The sequence below is a fragment of the Aethalodelphis obliquidens genome, unplaced genomic scaffold (genome assembly GCF_003676395.1).
Source record: "Aethalodelphis obliquidens isolate GAN/ISIS:26980383/991018 unplaced genomic scaffold, ASM367639v1 scaffold136, whole genome shotgun sequence".
Taxonomy (NCBI): domain Eukaryota; kingdom Metazoa; phylum Chordata; class Mammalia; order Artiodactyla; family Delphinidae; genus Aethalodelphis; species Aethalodelphis obliquidens.
Genome location: NW_020838080.1, coordinates 835,043 through 854,402, shown reverse-complemented (window position 1 = coordinate 854,402; position 19,360 = coordinate 835,043). Strand labels below are relative to the sequence as shown.

Below are 19,360 nucleotides of genomic sequence, written 5' to 3'. Positions count from 1 at the left end.
AGTACCATAGACAACTTAAACACTACAGGTGCAAAAATGAAAGTCATCATTTCCCCCACAAAATTTGTTTCTCCTAAACCACACTTGGGAGTATGTTGGTGCAAAGACCACAGAAGGTAATGAGATATGGTCCTTGCCATCAAGGAGCCTATAGTCAGAGGACAGAGACAAAAAATAAAGATAGCAATTATAACACTGCTTCATAAGTGTTACAATATGAATAAACACAGGATGCTATGGAGATACACAAAAAGGGGGCACCTGGCCCAGTCTTGGAATTCGGGGGTTTCCAGAAGAGGAAACGTATAAGCTCAGGAAGACAAACTCAGATTTTTAAAAAGTAATAGCTATTGCAAGGCTAGGAAGAGAGAAAGAACCCAACACTGAAATGCACGTAGCTGAGTATGGCTGGAGAACAAAACTGAGGGCTCAAGTAAAGAGAGATAAGGCCAGAGAAGGGAGCAGGGGCAGATCTTGAAGAATCTTTCAAGTAGTGTTAAGGAACTTTACCCTGAGTACCTGCTGAAGGAAGGGACATGATCAGAACTGCCCTTTAATCAGAAGGATTAAAGTGACAATTAAGAAAGTATTTCATTTGGAACCTGTAAAATGAGCAAAAATTTACCGGGGGCCTAGGAATGGAAGGACATTCCAAGACACAAAATCATGAAAAAAGTATACCAAAGCTTGAAATAACATAGATAGGTCAGGTAATGACAAAGATTTCTATAGAGATAAGGAAAGAAAAGTCAGGAATAGACAAAATTGTGAAGGCTGAGTTTGGGCTTTATTCTAAAAGCAATGGGTTTTAAGCAAGAAAGTATAATCATAGGAAAGTGGAATACAGATTTAAGGAGGGATCAACTAGAAGCAGAAAAACCAGCTAGGAGGAGGTTATTAGAAATGCGAAACAATGAATGCCTGAACAGACGCTATGACAAGTGAGGATAGAGGAGATTAAAATACCTCCTGGAGGAGAATGGCAAGGATTTGGTTAAGGAGTCAAATATGATTCTGAAGTTTTAGGCTTAGCCAACTGAATGACTGGTGATGCTATTAAAGAAAGAAAGAAATAGCAAAAGGAAGGTCAGATTTCAGGGAGAAATGATTTTCATACAGTAAAATGTACTTTTTTCTGTTGGTGTACAGTAATAAAAGATATTTTATTCCCAAACTGATTGGGATGATGGAACATGATTATAGGAAAGAAACTACGGCAGAGGGTTAAAAAGAAAAGACAACTCAGTGATAGAGACTTACTCCAAAGGATACCGGGTAGGACTGGGTCAGGATGCTGGTGGAAAGACACAGCAGATGGATAACATCACTTTCTTGCACTATAACCACATTTTCATTGGATTACATAGTCTAGCTTCTCTTGTAGCTATAGATATGGCTAGTGACTAAGTTCTGCCTGATAAAATATGAGTGGAAGAAACATGCCCTACTTCCCAGCCTTGCCTCTACAAAGATGACATGTGCTTTCCCTGAGCACTTTCCTGGGAACTGACTAGAAACACGATCGTTGAGCCCAATAAATTTTTGAAGAAACCCTAAAGCCATACTCACAAGAAACTGAGGTCATTTAACCCAGAGGTAACTTCTTAGCCCCTAAACTACACCAGGAAGTGACAGACTACAAAACCTATACAGTTCCCAAAGATGACACACTAACACCCATCCTGGATGTGGCCAGAGAGGATAATGGACCAGGAAGAGCCTCCTGGAGAAGAAAGGGAGAAAAGATGAAGAATTTCTTCCAAGAAAGCAGAACCACTAACCACTCCCAGGTCAGAATAAGAGTCTCTGAAATTGCTGTGGAGTAGTTATTTGAATATTGCTAAGAAGCAGTGACATCTATGTGTTTCTTGTTCTTCCCTTTTCTAAATCGAGGTTTACAACTTCCACTTGGTGATGCTGTTCTTATTCCACCAATGTCTATTGGGTTGGTCTGATGAAACAGGGAGATCATATGACTTGTCTTTTAGTTTGTTGTTAATGGGCCACAGGAGCCACTCCTGTGCATGATGGAGAGGACTGCGTATCACTCAGACTGTCTGGACCTGGAGCTGGACACAGCGATCAGATGAGTCTTTGGGGCCACCTCCTGCAGAGAGGAGGTATGCTCCATGTTTGGGAAGAAGAGTACATCCTAATATTTTGGTGGCCCAGAAGAGTAGACTGGAAGATTGCAAGTTGTCTCCTGATGTCCTATAACTTCCTCCAGAGTAACAGAGTTTTAGCTGAGCATATGGCTGCACAGCTAGAGATGACAAATTCTAGTCTCCACTCCAGCTAGGTTAGCTACATAACTATGCAGTCAACAATAAACTGTCAGGCCACTTCTGGGCTTTGCCTTTAAAAATACTGGGCAAGCACAGGGAAGTAACAAGAACAGAAGAAGCTGCCTTGGCCAGAGTTGGAAGGCACTAATTAAAAATGGCAGAGCCACCCCACCAGTCCCGAAGTACTCATCTCTGGGCTATCTCATAAATTAATACTGTATTTTGGGTTCTCTCTCTTACAGCAGCTTAGACTAGATCCTAAATTATACAAGGAGTTGGCCCTGGAAACCAATAAGGACCTCCTTCTGAGATAGGGTCTAAGGAAATTAGGATGAGTTAGGTAACCAAAGATTGTTAAGTACTGAGGAGGAAGGTTGAGGCACTTTTTATGATTACTAAGATTTCCCACCTATGCCCCCTCCAATTCATTCTCCAACCAGCCACGACAGTGATTTTTCTGAAGCAAAAGCTTACCAAGTCACACCCCAGCTGAAAACTTTCAATGCCTTCCCATTGCCCATACGGTAAAGTACAACCCCTTAACATGGCCTATGAGGCCCTACAGGACTTCTCTTCTGTCGGTCTCTCTAGCTTTATTTTCACCATGTTGGGCACCAGTCACAGACAAACACCTGCAGTTCGCTAAATATGCCTCCATACTTCTCTACCAGCTGTTCCTTCTACCTGGAATACCATCCCCCTATCCACTAGCTTCTACCCTCTACTGTGATTACCTATGGATTTGACTGTCTCCTTCATTAAACTATAACCTCCATGAGGGCAAATACTGAGTGATTTCTTGTATCCCCAGCACCAAGCAAAGCGTCTGGCGATAGTCAAGTGCTCAGTAAATATTTACAGAAAGAATGAAAGAAAAAAATATTCTTTATCTTAACTACATCAAGTTTCACATGTACTAGAGCTCTATAGCAAAGTCACTTTTATATCTAACATTTCCATATCTTTCTTTAAAATATTAATATCACTTTGATGACAGAATAAAATAATTTTTAGTTAAATTTAAAATTAATAGAACCAGACATTTTCTAAGCTGGTAAAGATTATTGTTCTGTCAGCTTATTCAGATTATCTACTGAGAAGCTTGCTTTTCTAGTTTTCTACTTTTCTGATTATAATAATATAATTCACTTCTTTCACCCACTACCCACACAGAGCAGAACTCACTTGCCGTGTGAGTACGTTAGCTTGTTATTTTCAGAAGGTATCTTAGCCAGAATCTGCTCTGTCACCTCCAGGAAGTTGCCTCCACACCAAGCATGTTTGGCAAGGATAGTGGTTCCCCTGGCAACAACAGCGAAAAGAATGGCCATGGCTTCGATCTATCAAAAGGAAAGAAGACACATAAGACTTAGAATATTTCTTTGACATAATCTTTCAAAAGTAACTTACTATCGTTATCAACATCCATCTGGAGACAGTACTGACCAAGGCACTGTAACATTAAACAGAACAGACTTAACAACAGACTTAACAAAATCACAGTCTTCTACAAACTTATAACCTAAACCACACTGATATGCATTCATATTTAGAGAAAAACCAAATGCATACACATAATATATTTTTATGTGTGTGTGTATATACAATGTAATGTATATGTGATACATGCATACATACACATACATTACACTGATACACAGGTTGCATTTACAAATTACACAGCACAAACTGTTATCATCCTCTGAAAAGCAATGACCATAGATGGCAAAGGGACATAAAAATGTCTTCATCGGGCTTCCCTGGTGGCGCAGTGGTTGAGAGTCCGACTGCCGATGCAGGGGACACGGGTTCATGCCCCGGTCCGGGAGGATCCCACATGCCGCGGAGCGGCTGGGCCCGTGAGCCATGGCCGCTGAGCCTGCGCGTCCGGAGCCTATGCTCCACAACGGGAGAGGCCACAACAGTGAGAGGCCCGCGTACCGCAAAAAAAAAAAAAAAAAAAAAAAGTCTTCATCCTTTAATAAAGTAATCCCATCCTGAAAATTTATCCTAGGGAAATAGTTCAACAGCAGTTAGATTCTATATTCACTAATATACCTATTAACAATAATAATAGCCCATATTTATTAAGCACTTACTATGCACCAGGCACCATTTTAAACACTTAATTTAATCCTTACATCAATGAAATTAATACACTATCATGATACTTACATTAAAATGAGGAAAATGAAGTATAAATGACTTAAATAATTTGTTCAGAATTACAGAGCTAGTAAGTGGTAAAAGATGGTATTTAAACCCAGGCAGTATGGTTCTAGAACTCACAATTTTATCCCTATACTATATTCTGCCTGTCCTACGAAGGCATTATCCATCACAGAAATAAACTGAAAATAACCCGAATCTTCTGCAAGAGAGGAATGGTTCTATAAATTATGGTAAGATCCTTTATAAACAAAATATTTCTAAAACAATACAGAATGAGTTTAAGATTACAGTAATACCTTGGAGGTATTGCAAGTTCAGTTCCAGACCACCGCAATAAAGCAAATATCACAATAAAACAAGTAACATGAATTTTTTGGTTTCCCAGTGCATACAAAAGTTATGTTTACACTATGCTGTAGTCTATTAAGTATGCAATAGCATTATACCTAAAAAAACACAATGTACATGTCTTAATTTTAAAAAACTTAATTGCTAAAAAATGCTAACCGTCATCTGAGCCTTCAGGGAGTCACAGCAGTAACACCAGAGATCACTGATCACAGATCACCATAACAAACATACTGAAAAAGTTTGAAATATTGCAAGAATTATTAAAACGTGACACAGAGACATGAAGTATGCAAAATACTGTTGGAAAAATGGCACTGACAGACTTGTTCAATGCAGGGTTGCTACAAACCTTTGATTTGTTAAAAAAACAAAAACAACAACAAAAAACCCCAGCAATATCCGTGAAGCACAATAAAGCAAAGTGCAATGAGAAGAGGTTGCCTGTATTCTCCTCATGTTTATGAATTTGTACTATTTTTTCCCCACAGAATAGGCTGGTTTCTCTTATTTAATGGCATGAACTTATAAAAGAGATGAACAAATATCTTCCTATTCTTCAACTAACTCTTCAACCTAATGTTATTTGTTAACATGTTCAGTTTCATCCAATAAGCCAGAGTCATCTTGGGTGGCAAAGTGAGAGTCACTTATTAAAAATTCAAATCCTTGGTATAATTCCCTGAAATTCTGATTCAGTAGGCCTGAGGTGGGGCCCTGGAATATATACTTAAGAGCCAAGCCTGTCTGGATGCAGGTGATTCACATGACCACGTTTTGTGAAACACAGTAACTATAAAATGCTTGAGGTCAGGGAATCCACTGATTCCCTCTTGGAATGCCTTTGGTATGAAGGACAGCATACAGAACAGAAATGCTCATGTGTCTCTTGAGCTGAACTCCTCTTGGAGTCTCTTCATTGCACTCTCTAAATGAAGGTGTTTCGCAGGGTTGTGTCCTCAGCCATCTTCTTTCTGGATTTCTCCAGACACATATGTAGTAGCATGTTATAATTTCCAAATGACTTTCTCATACACTATATCCCTTGAACCTAAAAGCCTCAACTGACCATGTAACATGCTCCAGGTACTGTTCCATTTCTTAAAATTATCATCTACACACTATCTCTGCTTCTCTATCTTCTTTTAATTCTTCTCTTCTATAATCTGGCTTTTCCCCTCAACACTCCACAAAACCATGCTTGTCAAGATCACCAACAGCCTCTACATTGCAAACTTCTGTGGTCATTTCTCTATTCTCACCTTACTTGACCTCTCAGAAATAGTCAACACATCTGAATAACCCTCCTTCTGGGAACACTCCTAAATGTCTGGCTGTTCCTTCTGTCTTCTTGCTGAATCCTTCTCCTCTAGCTGACCTCTAAATGTTGACTTTCCATGGGTACTGGTTCTACACTCTCTTATCCTAGATGAGCTCATCTAGACCTGCCATTTTAAACATGCTTTATTTGCTGAAGATACATTGCATACAGAAAAAACCAAAGGCACAACCAAAGTTGAGGGAAAAACCAAAGACAAAACACAAGGCATACCAAATAGTTGAGGGAAAGGTAGATGAATAGAGACCCACAAAGAAGATGGAGGAGGACCAACCAGGAAAGTGAAAGGAAAGCCAGAAGAGTATGGTGGCCTTGAAGCCAAAGGAAAAGAAACCTTGAAGAAGGAACAAGTGTCACCTCCCAGCTCTGTTCACTGATACACAGTATTAAGACTATAAAACAGTCACTGAAATTTTATAAGGAAGGAGGTCATTGGTAAGGGTCAAAGAGACATGCAGTGGAGTGGGAAAAAAACACAAAGAGAAGCAGAGATGAGAAATCATATGGTCCCTGAGACAAAGAGATGAAAAGGTAGCAGCCTCAGTCCTTTAGCAGCTTCAAGAAGAAAACTGAGTTTAGCAACAATACAAAAAGATCTAGTGTGCTAGCGGACCATAAGTTCGTTATGAAGTGTTATGATGTAATTGCTTAAAATGCTTATGTAATCTTAAATTACATTAAGAAACAGGGTATCTTGATCTCTTTAAGTACTATTGCCATTATACTCTGTGCTATTTAGAACACATGTGTAATACTGAGTTCAGTTCTAGGTACAGTATTCTAAGACTGGACAGAAGGGCAAAGTATGGTGAGAGACCTGGAGATTGTATCACTTGAAGAATGGCTAGAGGAACTAGAAATATTACACATGAAAAAGACAGCAATCTTCAAGTTTATATAAAGTACAGTCACCTAGAAGAGGGAGGACATTATTTGGAATATAACTAGGAACAGTGAATATAAGTTATAAGGATAGCTATGTAAGTTATGCATAGCAGTGTTTTATTCAATAAAAGCAGTCCTCAATTTTAAAAATGCCTATTAAACATTGGGTACATCGCAACCGAAACTTTACTTTCCTCTCAGATGTCACTAATAAACATTTCTTGAGGGAACCTTCAAGATAGCACAGGAGTAAGATGTGAAAATCACCTTCCTCCCCACAAATATATCAAAAATACATCTACATGTGGAACAACTCCTACAGAACACCTACTGAACACTGGCAGAAGACCTCAGACTTCCCAAAAGGCAAGAAAATCCCCACGTAGCTGGGTAAGGCAAAAGAAAAAGGAAAAAACAGAGACAAAAGAATAGGGATGGGACCTGCACCTCTGGGAGGGAGCTGTGAAGGAGGAAAAGTTTCCACACCCTAGGAAGCCCCCTTCACTGGTGGAGATGGTGGGGGAAGCTTCAAAGCCACGGAGGAGAGCGCAGCAACAGGGGTGCAGAGGGCAAAGTGGAGAGATTCCTGCACAGAGGATCGGTGCCGACCAGCCTCACCAGCCTGAGACGCTTGTCTGCTCACCCACTGGGGTGGGTGGGGGCTGGGAGCTGACTGGACCTGCCTAAGAGGCAAGAGACCACTGTTTTGGGGTGCGCAAGGAGAGGGGATTCAGAGTACCGCCTAAACGAGCTCCAGAGACGGGCGCAAGCCATGGCTATCAGCTCGGACACCAGAGATGGGCATGAGATGCTAAGGCTGCTACTGCAGCCGCCAAGAAGCCTGTGTGCAAGCACAGGTCACTATCCACACCTCCCCTCCCGGGAACCTGTGCAGCCCACCACTGCCAGGGTCCCGAGATCCAGGGACAACTTCCCTGGGAGAACACACGGCGTGCCTCAGGCTGTTGCAACGTCATACTGGCCTCTGCGGCCACAGGCTTGTCCCACATTCCGTAACCCTCCCTCCCCACACTGGCCTGAGTGAGCCACAGTCCCCTAATGAGCTGCTGCTTTAACCCCGTCCTGTCTGGACAGGAACAGATGCCTGAGGACGACCTACATGCAGAGGCGGGGCCAAACCCAAAGCTGAACCCCAGGAGCTGTGTGAACAAAGAAGTGAAAGGGAAATTTCTCCCAGCAGCCTCAGGAGCAGCAGATTAAATCTTCACAATCAACTCGATGTACCCTGCATCTGTGGAATACCTGAATAGAAAATGAATCATCCCAAAGTTGAGGCGGTGGACTTTGGGAGTAACTGACTTGGGGTCTGCTGTCTGGAACTGATTTCAGATTTTTATGTTTATCTTAGTATAGTTTTTAGCACTTATTATAATTAGTGGATTTGTTTATTGGTTTGGTTGCTCTCTTCTTTTTTTCATTATTACCTTTTTATTTTAATAATTAAAATTTATTTTTATTTTAATTATTAAAAAAACTTTTTTTTATTATTCTTTTTTTCTCTTTTTCTTCTGAGCCGTGTAGCTGACAGGGTCGTGATGCTCTGGCCTGGTGTCATGCCTGAGCCTCTGAGGTGGGAGAGCTGAGTTCAGGACATTGGACCACCAGAGAACTCGTGGCCCCACGTAATATCAATCAGCGAGAGCTCTCCTAGGGATCTCCGTCTCAACGCTAAGACCCAGCTCCACCCAACAGCCAGCAAGCTCCAGTGCTGGATGCCCCATGCCAAACAACTAGCAAGACAGGAACACAACCCCACACATTAGCAGAGGGGCTGCCTAAAGTCATACTAAGTTCACAGACACCCCAAAACACACCACTGGTTGCGTCCTGCCCACCAGAACAACAAGATCCAGCCCCGCCCACCAGAAAACAAGCACATGTCCCCTCCACCAGGAAGCCTACACAATCCACTGAACCAACCTTACCCACTGGGGGCACACACCAAAAACAACGGAACTACGAACCTGCAGCCTGTGAAAAGGAGAACCCCAAACACAGTAAGTTAAGCAAAATGAGAAGACAGAGAACACAGCAGATGAATGAGCAAGGTAAAAACCCACCATACCAAACAAATGAAGAGGAAATAGGCAGTCTACCTGAAAAAGAATTCAGAGTATGATAGTAAAGATCCAAAATCTTGAAAACAGAATGGAGAAAATACAAGATATTTAACAAGGGCCTAGAAGAACTAAAAAGCAAACAAACTATGATGAACAACACAATAAATGAAATTAAAAATTCTCTAGAAGGAATCAATAGAAGAATAACAGAAGAACAGATAAGTGACCTGGAAGATAAAATAGTGGAAATAACTACTACAGAGCAGAATAAAGAAAAAAGAATGAAAAAAATTGAGAACAGTCTCAGAGACTGCTGGGACAACATTAACCACACCAAGACACAAATTATAGGGGTCCCCAGAAGAAGAGAAAAAGAAAGGGGCTGAGAAAATATTTAAAGAGATTACAGCTGAAAACTTCCATAACATGTGAAAGGAAATAGTCAATCAAGACCAGGAAGCGCAGAGAGTCCTATACAGGATAAATCCAAGGAGAAACACATCAAGACACATATTAATCAAACTATCAAAAATTAAATACAAAGAAAAAATATTAAAAGCTGCAAGGAAAAAGCAACAAATAACACACAAGGGAATCCTCATAAGGTTAACAGTCGATCTTTCAGCAGAGACTCTGCAAGCCAGAGGGAGTGGCAGGACATATTTAAAGTGATGAAAGGGAAAAACCTACAACCAAGATTACTCTACCCAGCAAGGATCTCATTCAGATTAGACAAAGAAATCAAAAGCTTTACAGACACACAAATTTAAGAGAATTCAGTACCACCAAACCAACTTTACAACAAATGCTACAGGAACTTCTCTAGGCAGGAAACACAAGAGAAGGAAAAGACCTACAAAAACAAACCCAAAACAATTAAGAAAATGGTAATAGGAACATACGTATCAATAATTATCTTAAATGTAAATGGATTAAATGCTTCAACCAAAAGACATACACTGGCTGAATGTATACAAAAACAAGACCCGTATATATGCTGTATACAAGAGACCCACTTCAGACCTAGGGACACATACAGACTGAAAGTGAGGGGATGGAAAAAGATATTCCATGCAAATGGAAATCAAAAGAAAGCTGAAGTAGCAATTCTCAGATCAGACAAAATTGACTTTAAAATAAAGACTAAAACAGGAGAAAAAACAGACACTACATAATGATCAAAGGATCAAACCAAGAAGAAAATATAACAATTGTAAATATTTATGCACCCAACCTAGGAGCACCTCAATACATAAGGGGAAATCGACACTAACACACTATTAGTAGGGGACTTTAACACCCCACTCTCACCAGTGGACAGATCATCCAAAATGAAAATAAATGACACATTAAACAAGACAGACTTAATTAAAATGTATAGGACATTCCATCCAAAAACAACAGAATACACTTTCTTTGCAAGTGCTCGTGGAACATTCTCCAGGATAGATCATATCTTGGTTCACAAATCAAGCCTCAGTAAATTTAAGAAAATTGAAATCATACCAAGTATCTTTTCCGACCACAACTCTATAAGACTAGATATCAATTACAGGAAAAAACTGTAAAACATACAAACACATAGAGGCTAAACAATACGTTACTAAATAACCAAGAGATCACTGAAGAAATCAAAGAGGACATCAAAAAGTACCTAGAAACAAATAACAATGAAAATACGATGACCCAAAACCTACGGGACACAGGAAAAGCAGCTCTAAGACGGAAGTATATAGCAATGTGATCCTACATTAAGAAACAAGAAAAATCTCAAATAAACAACCTAACCTTACACCTAAAGCCATTAGAGAAAGAAGAACAAAAATACCCCAAAGTTAGCAGAAGGAAAGAAATTATAAAGATCAGCTCAGAAATAAATGAAAAAGAAACGAAGGAAACAATAGCAAAGACCAATGAAATGAAAAGCTGGTTCCTTGAGAAGATAAACAAAATTGATAAACCACTAGCCAGACTCATCAAGAAAAAAAGGGACAAGACTCAAATCAACAGAATTAGAAATGAAGAAAGAGAAGAAACAACTGACTCTGCAGAAATACAAATGATCATGCGACAACTACGAGCAACTGTATGCCAATAAAACGGACAACCTGGAAGAAATGGACAAATTCTTAGAAAAGTATAACCTTCCAAGACTGAACCGGAAGAAAGAGAAAATATGAACAGACCAATCATAAGCACTGAAATAGAAACTGTGATTAAAAATCTTCAACAAACAAAAGCCCAGGACCAGGTGGCTTCACAGGTGAATTCCATCACACATTTAGAGAAGAGCTAACACCTATCCTTCTCAAACTCTTCCAAAAAATGCAGAGGAAGGAACACTCCCAAACCATTCTACAAGGCCACCATCACCCTGATACCAAAACCAGACAAAGATGTCACAAAAAAAGAAAACTACAGGCCAATATCACTGATGAACAAAGATGCAAAAATTCTCAACAATATACTAGCAGAATCCAACAGCACATTAAAAGGATCATACACCACGATCAAGTGGGGCTTATCCCAGGAATGCAAGGATACTTCAATATACGCAAATCGGTCAATGTGATACACCATATTAACAAACTGAAGGATAAAAACCATATGATAATCTCAATAGATGTAGACAAATCTTTCAACAAAATTCAACACCCATTTATGATAAAAACTCTCCAGAAAGTGGGCATAGAGGGAACCTCCCTCAAAATAATAAAGGCCATATATGACAAGCCCACAGCCACCATCATTCTCAATGGTGAAAAACTGAAAATATTTCCTGTAAGATCAGGAATATGACAAGGGTGCCCACTCACCACTATTATTCAACATAATTTTGGAAGTTTTAGCCACGGCAATCAGAGAAGAAAAAGAAATAAATGGAATCCAAATCGGAAAAGAAAAGTAAAACTGTCACTGTTTGCAGATGACATAATACTATACATAGAGAATCCTAAAGATGCTACCAGAAAACTACTACAGCTAATCAATGAATTTGGTAAAGTAGCAGGATACAAAACTAATGCACAGAAGTCTCTGGCATTCCTATACACTAATGATGAAAAATCTGAAAGGGAAATTAAGGAAACACTCCCATTTACCATTGCAACAAAAAGAATAAAGTATCTAGGAATAAACCTACCTAAGGAGACAAAAGTCCTGTATGCAGAAAACTATAAGCCACTGATGAAAGAAATTAAAGACGATACAAACAGATGGAGAGATATAGCATGTTCTTGGATTGGAAGAATCAACATTGTGAAGATGACTATACTATGCAAAGCAATCTACAGGTTCAATGCAATCCCCATCTAACTACCAATGGCATTTATCACAGAACTAGGACAAAAAATTTCACCATTTGTATGGAAACACAAAAGACACTGAAGAGCCAAAGTAATCTTGAGAAAGAAAAACAGAGCAGGAGGAATCAGGCTCCCTGACTTCAGACTTTACTACAAAGCTACAGTAATCAAGACAGTATGGTACTGGCACAAAAACAGACATATAGATCAATGGAACAGGATGGAAAGCCCAGAGATAAACCCATGCACATATGGTCACCTTATCTTTGATCAAGGAGGCAAGAATAGACAATGGACAAAAGAAAGCCTCTTCAATAAGTGGTGCCGGGAAAACTGGAGAGCTACATGTAATAGAATGAAAATAGAACACTCCCTAACACCATACACAAAAATAAACTCAAAATGGATTAAAATCCTAAATGTAAGCCCAGACACTATAAAACTCTTACAGGGAAATATAGGCAGAACACCTTATGACATAAATCACAGCAAGATTCTCTTTGACCCACCTCCTAGAGAAATGGAAATAAAAACAAAAATAAACAAATGGGATCTAACGAAACTCAAAAGCTTTTGCACAGCAAAGGACACCATAAACAAGACTAAATGACAATCCTCAGAATGGGAGAAAATAGCTGCAAATGAAGCAACTGACAAAGGATTAATCTCCAAAATACACAAGCAGCTCATGCAGTTCAATATCAAAAAAAACAAACAGCCCAATCCAAAAATGGGCAGAAGATCTAAATAGACATTTCTCCAAAGAAGATATACAGATTGCCAACAAACACATGAAAGGATGATCAACATCACTAATCATTAGAGAAATGCAAATGAAAACTACAATGAGGTATCACCTCACACCAGTCAGCATGGCCATCATCAAAAATCTACAAACAATAAATGCTGGAGAGGGTGTGGAGAAAACGGAATCCTCTTGCACTGTTGGTGGGAATGTAAATTGATATAGCCACTATGGAGAACAGCATGGAACTTCCTTTAAAAAACTAAAAATAGAACTACCATATGCCCCAGCAATCCCACTACTGAGCATATACCCTGAGAAAACCATAATTCAAAGAGTCATGTACCACAGTGTTCACTGCAGCACTATTTACAATAGCCAGGACATGGAAGCAACCTAAAGTGTCCATCAACGGATGAATGGATAAAGAAGATGTGGCACATATATACAATGGAATATTACTCAGCCATAAAAAGAAACTAAATTGAGTTATTTGTAGTGAGGTGGATGGACCTAGAGTCTGTCATACAGAGTGAAGTAAGCCAGAAAGAGAAAAACAAATACCGTATGCTAACACATATATATAGAATCTAAAAAAAAAAATGGTTCTGAAGAACCTAGAGGCAGGACAGGAATAAAGACACAGACATAGAGAATGGACTTGAAGTCACGGGGAGGGGGAGGGGTAAGCTGGGATGAAGTGGGAGAGTAGCACTGACATATATACACCCCCAAATGTAAAACAGATAGCTAGTGGGAAGCAGCTGCATCTCACAGGGAGATCAGCTCGGTGCTTTGTGACCACCTAGAGCGGTGGGATAGGGAGGGTGGGAGGGAGACGCAAGAGGGAGGGGTATGGGGATATATGTATACATATAGCTGATTCACTTTGTTATACAGCAGAAACTAACACAACATTGTAAAGCAATTATACTCCAATAAAGATGTTAAAAACAAATAAGCATTTCTTACTCTCTCCTATACTGCTAAAAATCACACCTGTAATCAAGTCTCACATGGGCCCACTATTATTATCTTGCAATAGAATCTGTAATGTCTTAATGAATATTGGGACAATAGAAACAACTGTGGCCAAAAGAATACTGCATTTGAAGTCCGAAAACATGGCTCTGCTAATTATTAGCAGTATGTGAATGTCCATTAAATGATAAAGTGCTATATAAGATCAGATTCAAGAAGAAAAAGAATTAAACTATAAGCCAGAAAGAGAAGAAAAAAAAAAGATAATGGAATATAAAGGAAAGTTGTCTTAACACTGTCCCTCCCTGTTCTCTTACTCACTCCTTGCTTGGTCCCATAGCCATCATCCCAATTCTACTACATTCCTGCTAAGAATCTTGTATGAGTTTCCTGTGGCTGCGTGACAAAGTACCAAAAGATGCAAGGCTTAAAATAACAGAAATTTATTGCCTCATAGTTTTGGAGGCCAGAAGCTCGAATTCAAGATGTTGGCAGGTCCATGCTCCTTCTGAAATCTGTAGGGGAGAATCTCTTCTAGAATCTCTTCCTAGTTTCTGGTGGTTTGCTGGCAATCCTTGGCGTTCCTTGGCTTGTAGCTGCAGCACTTCAATCTGTGCCTCCATAGTCACATGGCATTCTCCACGTGTGTCTATGTCTTCACATGGTAGTCTCTGCGTCTCTTCCCTTCTTATAAGGACACCTACTCCTGTATGACCTCACTTTAACTTACATCTTAATTACATCTGCAAAGACCCTATTTCCAAATATGGTCCCATTCACAGATAGCAGGGGTCAGGATTCAACATCTTTTTTGAGGACACAACAAATCCCATCTTGGGAACTCACCAGTCCTCCCAAATCACTCCTACTCTCCCCTCTCCACATATTCATATCACCCCAACTTGCCTCCCTCTCTTCTCCAAAACCTCTGTCTCACATCCTTCCATAATCATATTAGAGGCCTGTCCTTAGAACGATGGGCCAGAAGAGCAACCTCCAACAGCTTAGAGTTAGAAAGACCAGTTTCTACTGCCCAGAAAGTTTTAAGGAAAGAACATTTTTGTTTCAGTTGCTGGGATTCCAAAAAAAAGATATGCTATGGGGGAATCCGAGTGAGAATTCTGAATGTAGTTTTTTATAGAGGAATTATTAGAAATTGTGGTGAAGGTCTTTAAGTCCATTAAAGGTTATATATGATGCTATTCGTTGGCTTAACAACCGAAATGTCATAAGTAGCATTATTTATAGAAAAAAATGCACCCAGAGTTTCAAACAATAATCTTACAAAGGAAATTCTGGGATATATCCATTTGTAAGGGATTGCCTGCATTAAAAATATTGCTAACAAAATAGCACAGCAACAACATAAATGTCCCTCCTCAGTGGAGGCATCTTCAAATGGAAGTTGAAGATGGTTCCAGGGAACTGAGTAGGGTAAAAGGACGAGTCAGTGTTTCTCACACTCAAGTCTTTGTGTTCTGAGAAATTTTTTAATTCTGTATTTTTATTTTGATAACATTAAAAATATATACGAATACCCGGATTATCTACATGTATACCATATAAATGAGTGATGGCAAACAATTCAGTGCTGCATTTGCATTACGAAGGCATAGGTGCCAAGAAATTCCCTAAAACAGTGCTTAATTTTTAATGTATTGGAGGCATGTCTGGCTGCTCCTAGGCTGACACATCCTAAAATCATAATGACAATCATGACTCAAGCACTCTTGTATTCCTGTTGTGTTTTTTAATCAGTTATAAGGACAAAATTTATACTTTGCAGTAACGATTTACATCTGAAAGATATCTGCATGGAAAAAGACTTTTATTTTTAAGAACTGAGACTTAGTTTTCTGACATTCTGAAAATGACAGTGTGGAAGAATAACTAACTCATAAATTATCTCAAGCTAAGCAAAAAATAATACTCAAAGGTGTTTGTACCAAATGGAACCCAAATGATACTATAATGTGCTATATGAATAAACACTGCGCAACTATTCAAACAGAAGAAAGAAATGGAAGAATTAACTCGTCACATAGCGCATGGCAATAGCCAATGCCAAATCAAAAGAAAGCATTTTGTATCATTATCTGTATTACTGCAAGGAAATGTATTATGTTTAATCCTTGCAACAGTTCATTAGCAGAATGTTTCACAGGAAATACATTATGGAAATTAAATTTTTTCCACCATTGTATCATGGGGCATACTATTAAATTGTCCCATTAAATTAAATGTGGGGGGCATGGAAGGTGCTCAGGAAAAAGATGGGAACTCATTTTAGGAGACAGGTATGAAACAAGAGAAGGCACAGAAGTGAGAACATGCTTGAGAAGGTAAATAAACTAGCCTGATGAGATGGAATGGTCCACATTTGGCAAATGAGGTGGTTTTGGGATAAGTCTAATGGCCATATGTAAAAAGAAGGCCTTGTATAAATTAAGTAACTTGTATTTCCTCAAATAGTTTTTCTATTTCAGTTCAACACATGTTCTAAGGCTTTACTATATGGCACCCAATATAGTAAACATTGGAGGTATGAAGACCAGCAAGAAAGGACGTCTATACTCAAGGAAACCACAGTAAAATATGGAAGACAGACATAAACAAATAAATGCAATAGACTTTAAGGGTGAATAATCTAAGAATGCACCAATTGTTTAGAAGATTCCTTAAAGTTTTGTGATTATCTCATCTTGGATGAAGAAAAAAAAAATGCAGGTGTCAGCCTATGTATTGGGAATTCCCTCAGTATACAATTATTTCTTCTTGGAAGAGAGGTCAAAGTCTGTTTTATCCTTACTAGGTTCTCAATGTCCAGCACAGTGCCTGACATATAATAATCCCTCAAATATTTAATAAACAATGAGCATGCTTTGGTTTTAAATATACTATAAATGACAGATAACTTTATATTCAGTAGGACCTGGCAGGAACAATAGTTTGATTACCAAACTATCTCCCTAAGATAAAGGAGTCGAGCTGAGAATAATCCAATCCTCAACTCTTCTTAGGGAGGAACTAAGCAAATGACAGAAAAGCCACCAATTCTGATGTAATAACCTTGGAGGAGACAGAAGAATGAAGAACAAACATTGATATGAGAGAGAAAAAGAAGAAGTGTTTATGAAAATCCTGAAGTCTGGTCACAGATCAAGACTATTCTTGTTGGTATTACAAATATTCTTTTGGGGTGATGCTCTGAGACCCAACCCAACCCTTCTAACTTTCTCAGGACAGGAGACTACCCTGTCAAGTAAAACATTTGTTCTATTTTCCTTTACCCACCACCACCATATAACATCACCTTGATTCTCGTTTGCCCCTTCCACACACACTCACAAATATGTAAGCTACTGAGAGTAGCGATCTCCTATGTCTTGTTTCCAGCTATATCCCTTGCACTTAGAAGAGTGTCTAGCACATATTAGCTGTTCAATAAATGTGTGTTAAACAAAACATATGAGTGGCTCTGCTCTCAGTCACAGCTTTTCAAAGGGAAAAAATGTCCGAAACATGACAGTATACTCCGGGATCAAGGGTGGGACAATGGAGGTACAGGTAGTTGAGAGCAATTAATAAGACAAAAAGAAAAGGACTTGATAACTGATTGTTTGTGGGGGTTATGGAGGAGGGAGGTGTAAGGCATTTACTAAAGAGTCTAGTACGTGGTCAGTTTCTTGAATATTGGCCAATAGTAATAAGAAGAACAACACTGTACAGGTCTGACGCTGAGGAAATAGGTCGGGGCAGAGATATAGAGCTCCTATCCGAACTGAGGAAGAAGAATTACAACACTGGGCCTTGGAGGAAGGGCACGCAGAGGGCTAGGAGCCTAGAAGTAGGAGGTTAACCAGAAAGTGACGTCATCGAAACAAGGGCGTAGAGAGTTTTTAGAAGATTCAAGAAATCTCAAGATATTCAAATGGTACAAAGAGGTCTTGCAGAATACAAACTGAGGGAAAGTTAACATTCTTTTTTCCTCTGTAACAACTTAAGTGACGCATTCTGACTCTTTCACTCGAGGCCCTGTTAGCGGCATAAAACGCACTTCACCAAAACTGGACCTGTCCGACAATTCGAACTGTCGACACCAGAGAAGCCCTAGTCAACCTTGCAGTGCCTCCTAATTCCACCTTCCCGTCGACACCTCTGCCCTCCCTCTGCCATCGTCTCCCCGCCTTCGGCCCAGCGCTCCCCGCTGCTTTTACCTGTCTGGACACCGTGTGAGAACTCGGGGATCGGGACAGAGTCGCGCCGGTTAGCGCGGGGTCGCCAACTGCCTGCTCCCGGAGGAGGCTGAACCAGACGCCGCCGGCTTCCGCAAAAGCGCCCCCCCCCCCGCGCGCGGCTTCCTGGGAATGTGAGCGCTCCTCCAATGGGAGCGAGAGGAGGGGAGGGGCCTGCTGCGTTCCCAGCCTCCGCACTTCCCAGGAGCCGCACTGCATTCTGGGAGTGGTAGTTTCGGCTGGCCTATCGCCGAATCTGTCACTCGCTCCATCAACAATTCTTGTCATAAACAACATCAAGCGCTGTTCCTTAGAGAAAGCGAGAGAATGCCCGGCCACAAAAAGTCCACCGGCGGGATAAATGAAGAGCCGAGCTTTCCCCACCGTCTCCCTGCTTAGTCTCAGCAGGTAACGTCGCCTGTTACTTCACAGACAAGATAGAATTCATCTGACAGGAATTCCCTCTACTTTCGCCACGAAATTTTTTTAACCTCCTTGGATCCCTCAGCAATCCTTTCTCCCATTCTTTTGCAATAATAAAAATGGTAATAATAATAATAAACCAACTACTTCTCCTTTGATGTAAACTCCCTCATCCCCTTTACATCCCTATTCCTTCTTACTTACTCAGTCGAGCTCCACTAATAAACTAGTCTGTCTCGTGTCTCAACGGCTCCCTGCTTATTTGCCCTTTATTATCAGCATTTAAAGATTGTCAAAGTTTCTCTCATCTAAAATATTCCAAAGTCAGCTTTCTCAACCCCACACCACCCCAAACCTCTCACCACACACAGACTTAACTTCTCCTTTCCAGTCAAAATTCTCAACCGTGTTGCTAGAATAGACACTTTTTAACCATTACAATACTTCAACTCTGCAGGATTTTACATTGGTTATTCCCTCCTTCTTGAAACCCGCTTAGTTTGGGCTGCTTTAACAAAATACCTCAGACTGAATGGCTTAAGCAGAAATTAATTTTCCACA

At 39.9% G+C, this 19,360-nt stretch overlaps 1 protein-coding gene across 1 annotated transcript in view; it reads right to left on the bottom strand.

Annotated features, from left to right (window-relative positions):
* VAMP7 (vesicle associated membrane protein 7) overlaps nt 1-18,509 on the bottom strand; it is a 67,428-nt gene extending 48,919 nt beyond the window's left edge. The window contains exons 1-2 of the mRNA XM_027099647.1: nt 18,359-18,509; nt 3,471-3,625 (exon numbers count right to left, since the gene is read on the bottom strand). Of these exons, the coding sequence (XP_026955448.1) occupies nt 3,471-3,616 (146 nt within the window). The 5' untranslated portion in view covers nt 3,617-3,625; nt 18,359-18,509. The remainder of the gene's footprint in view (nt 1-3,470; nt 3,626-18,358) is intronic.
* Between the last annotated feature and the right edge of the window lie 851 nt (nt 18,510-19,360).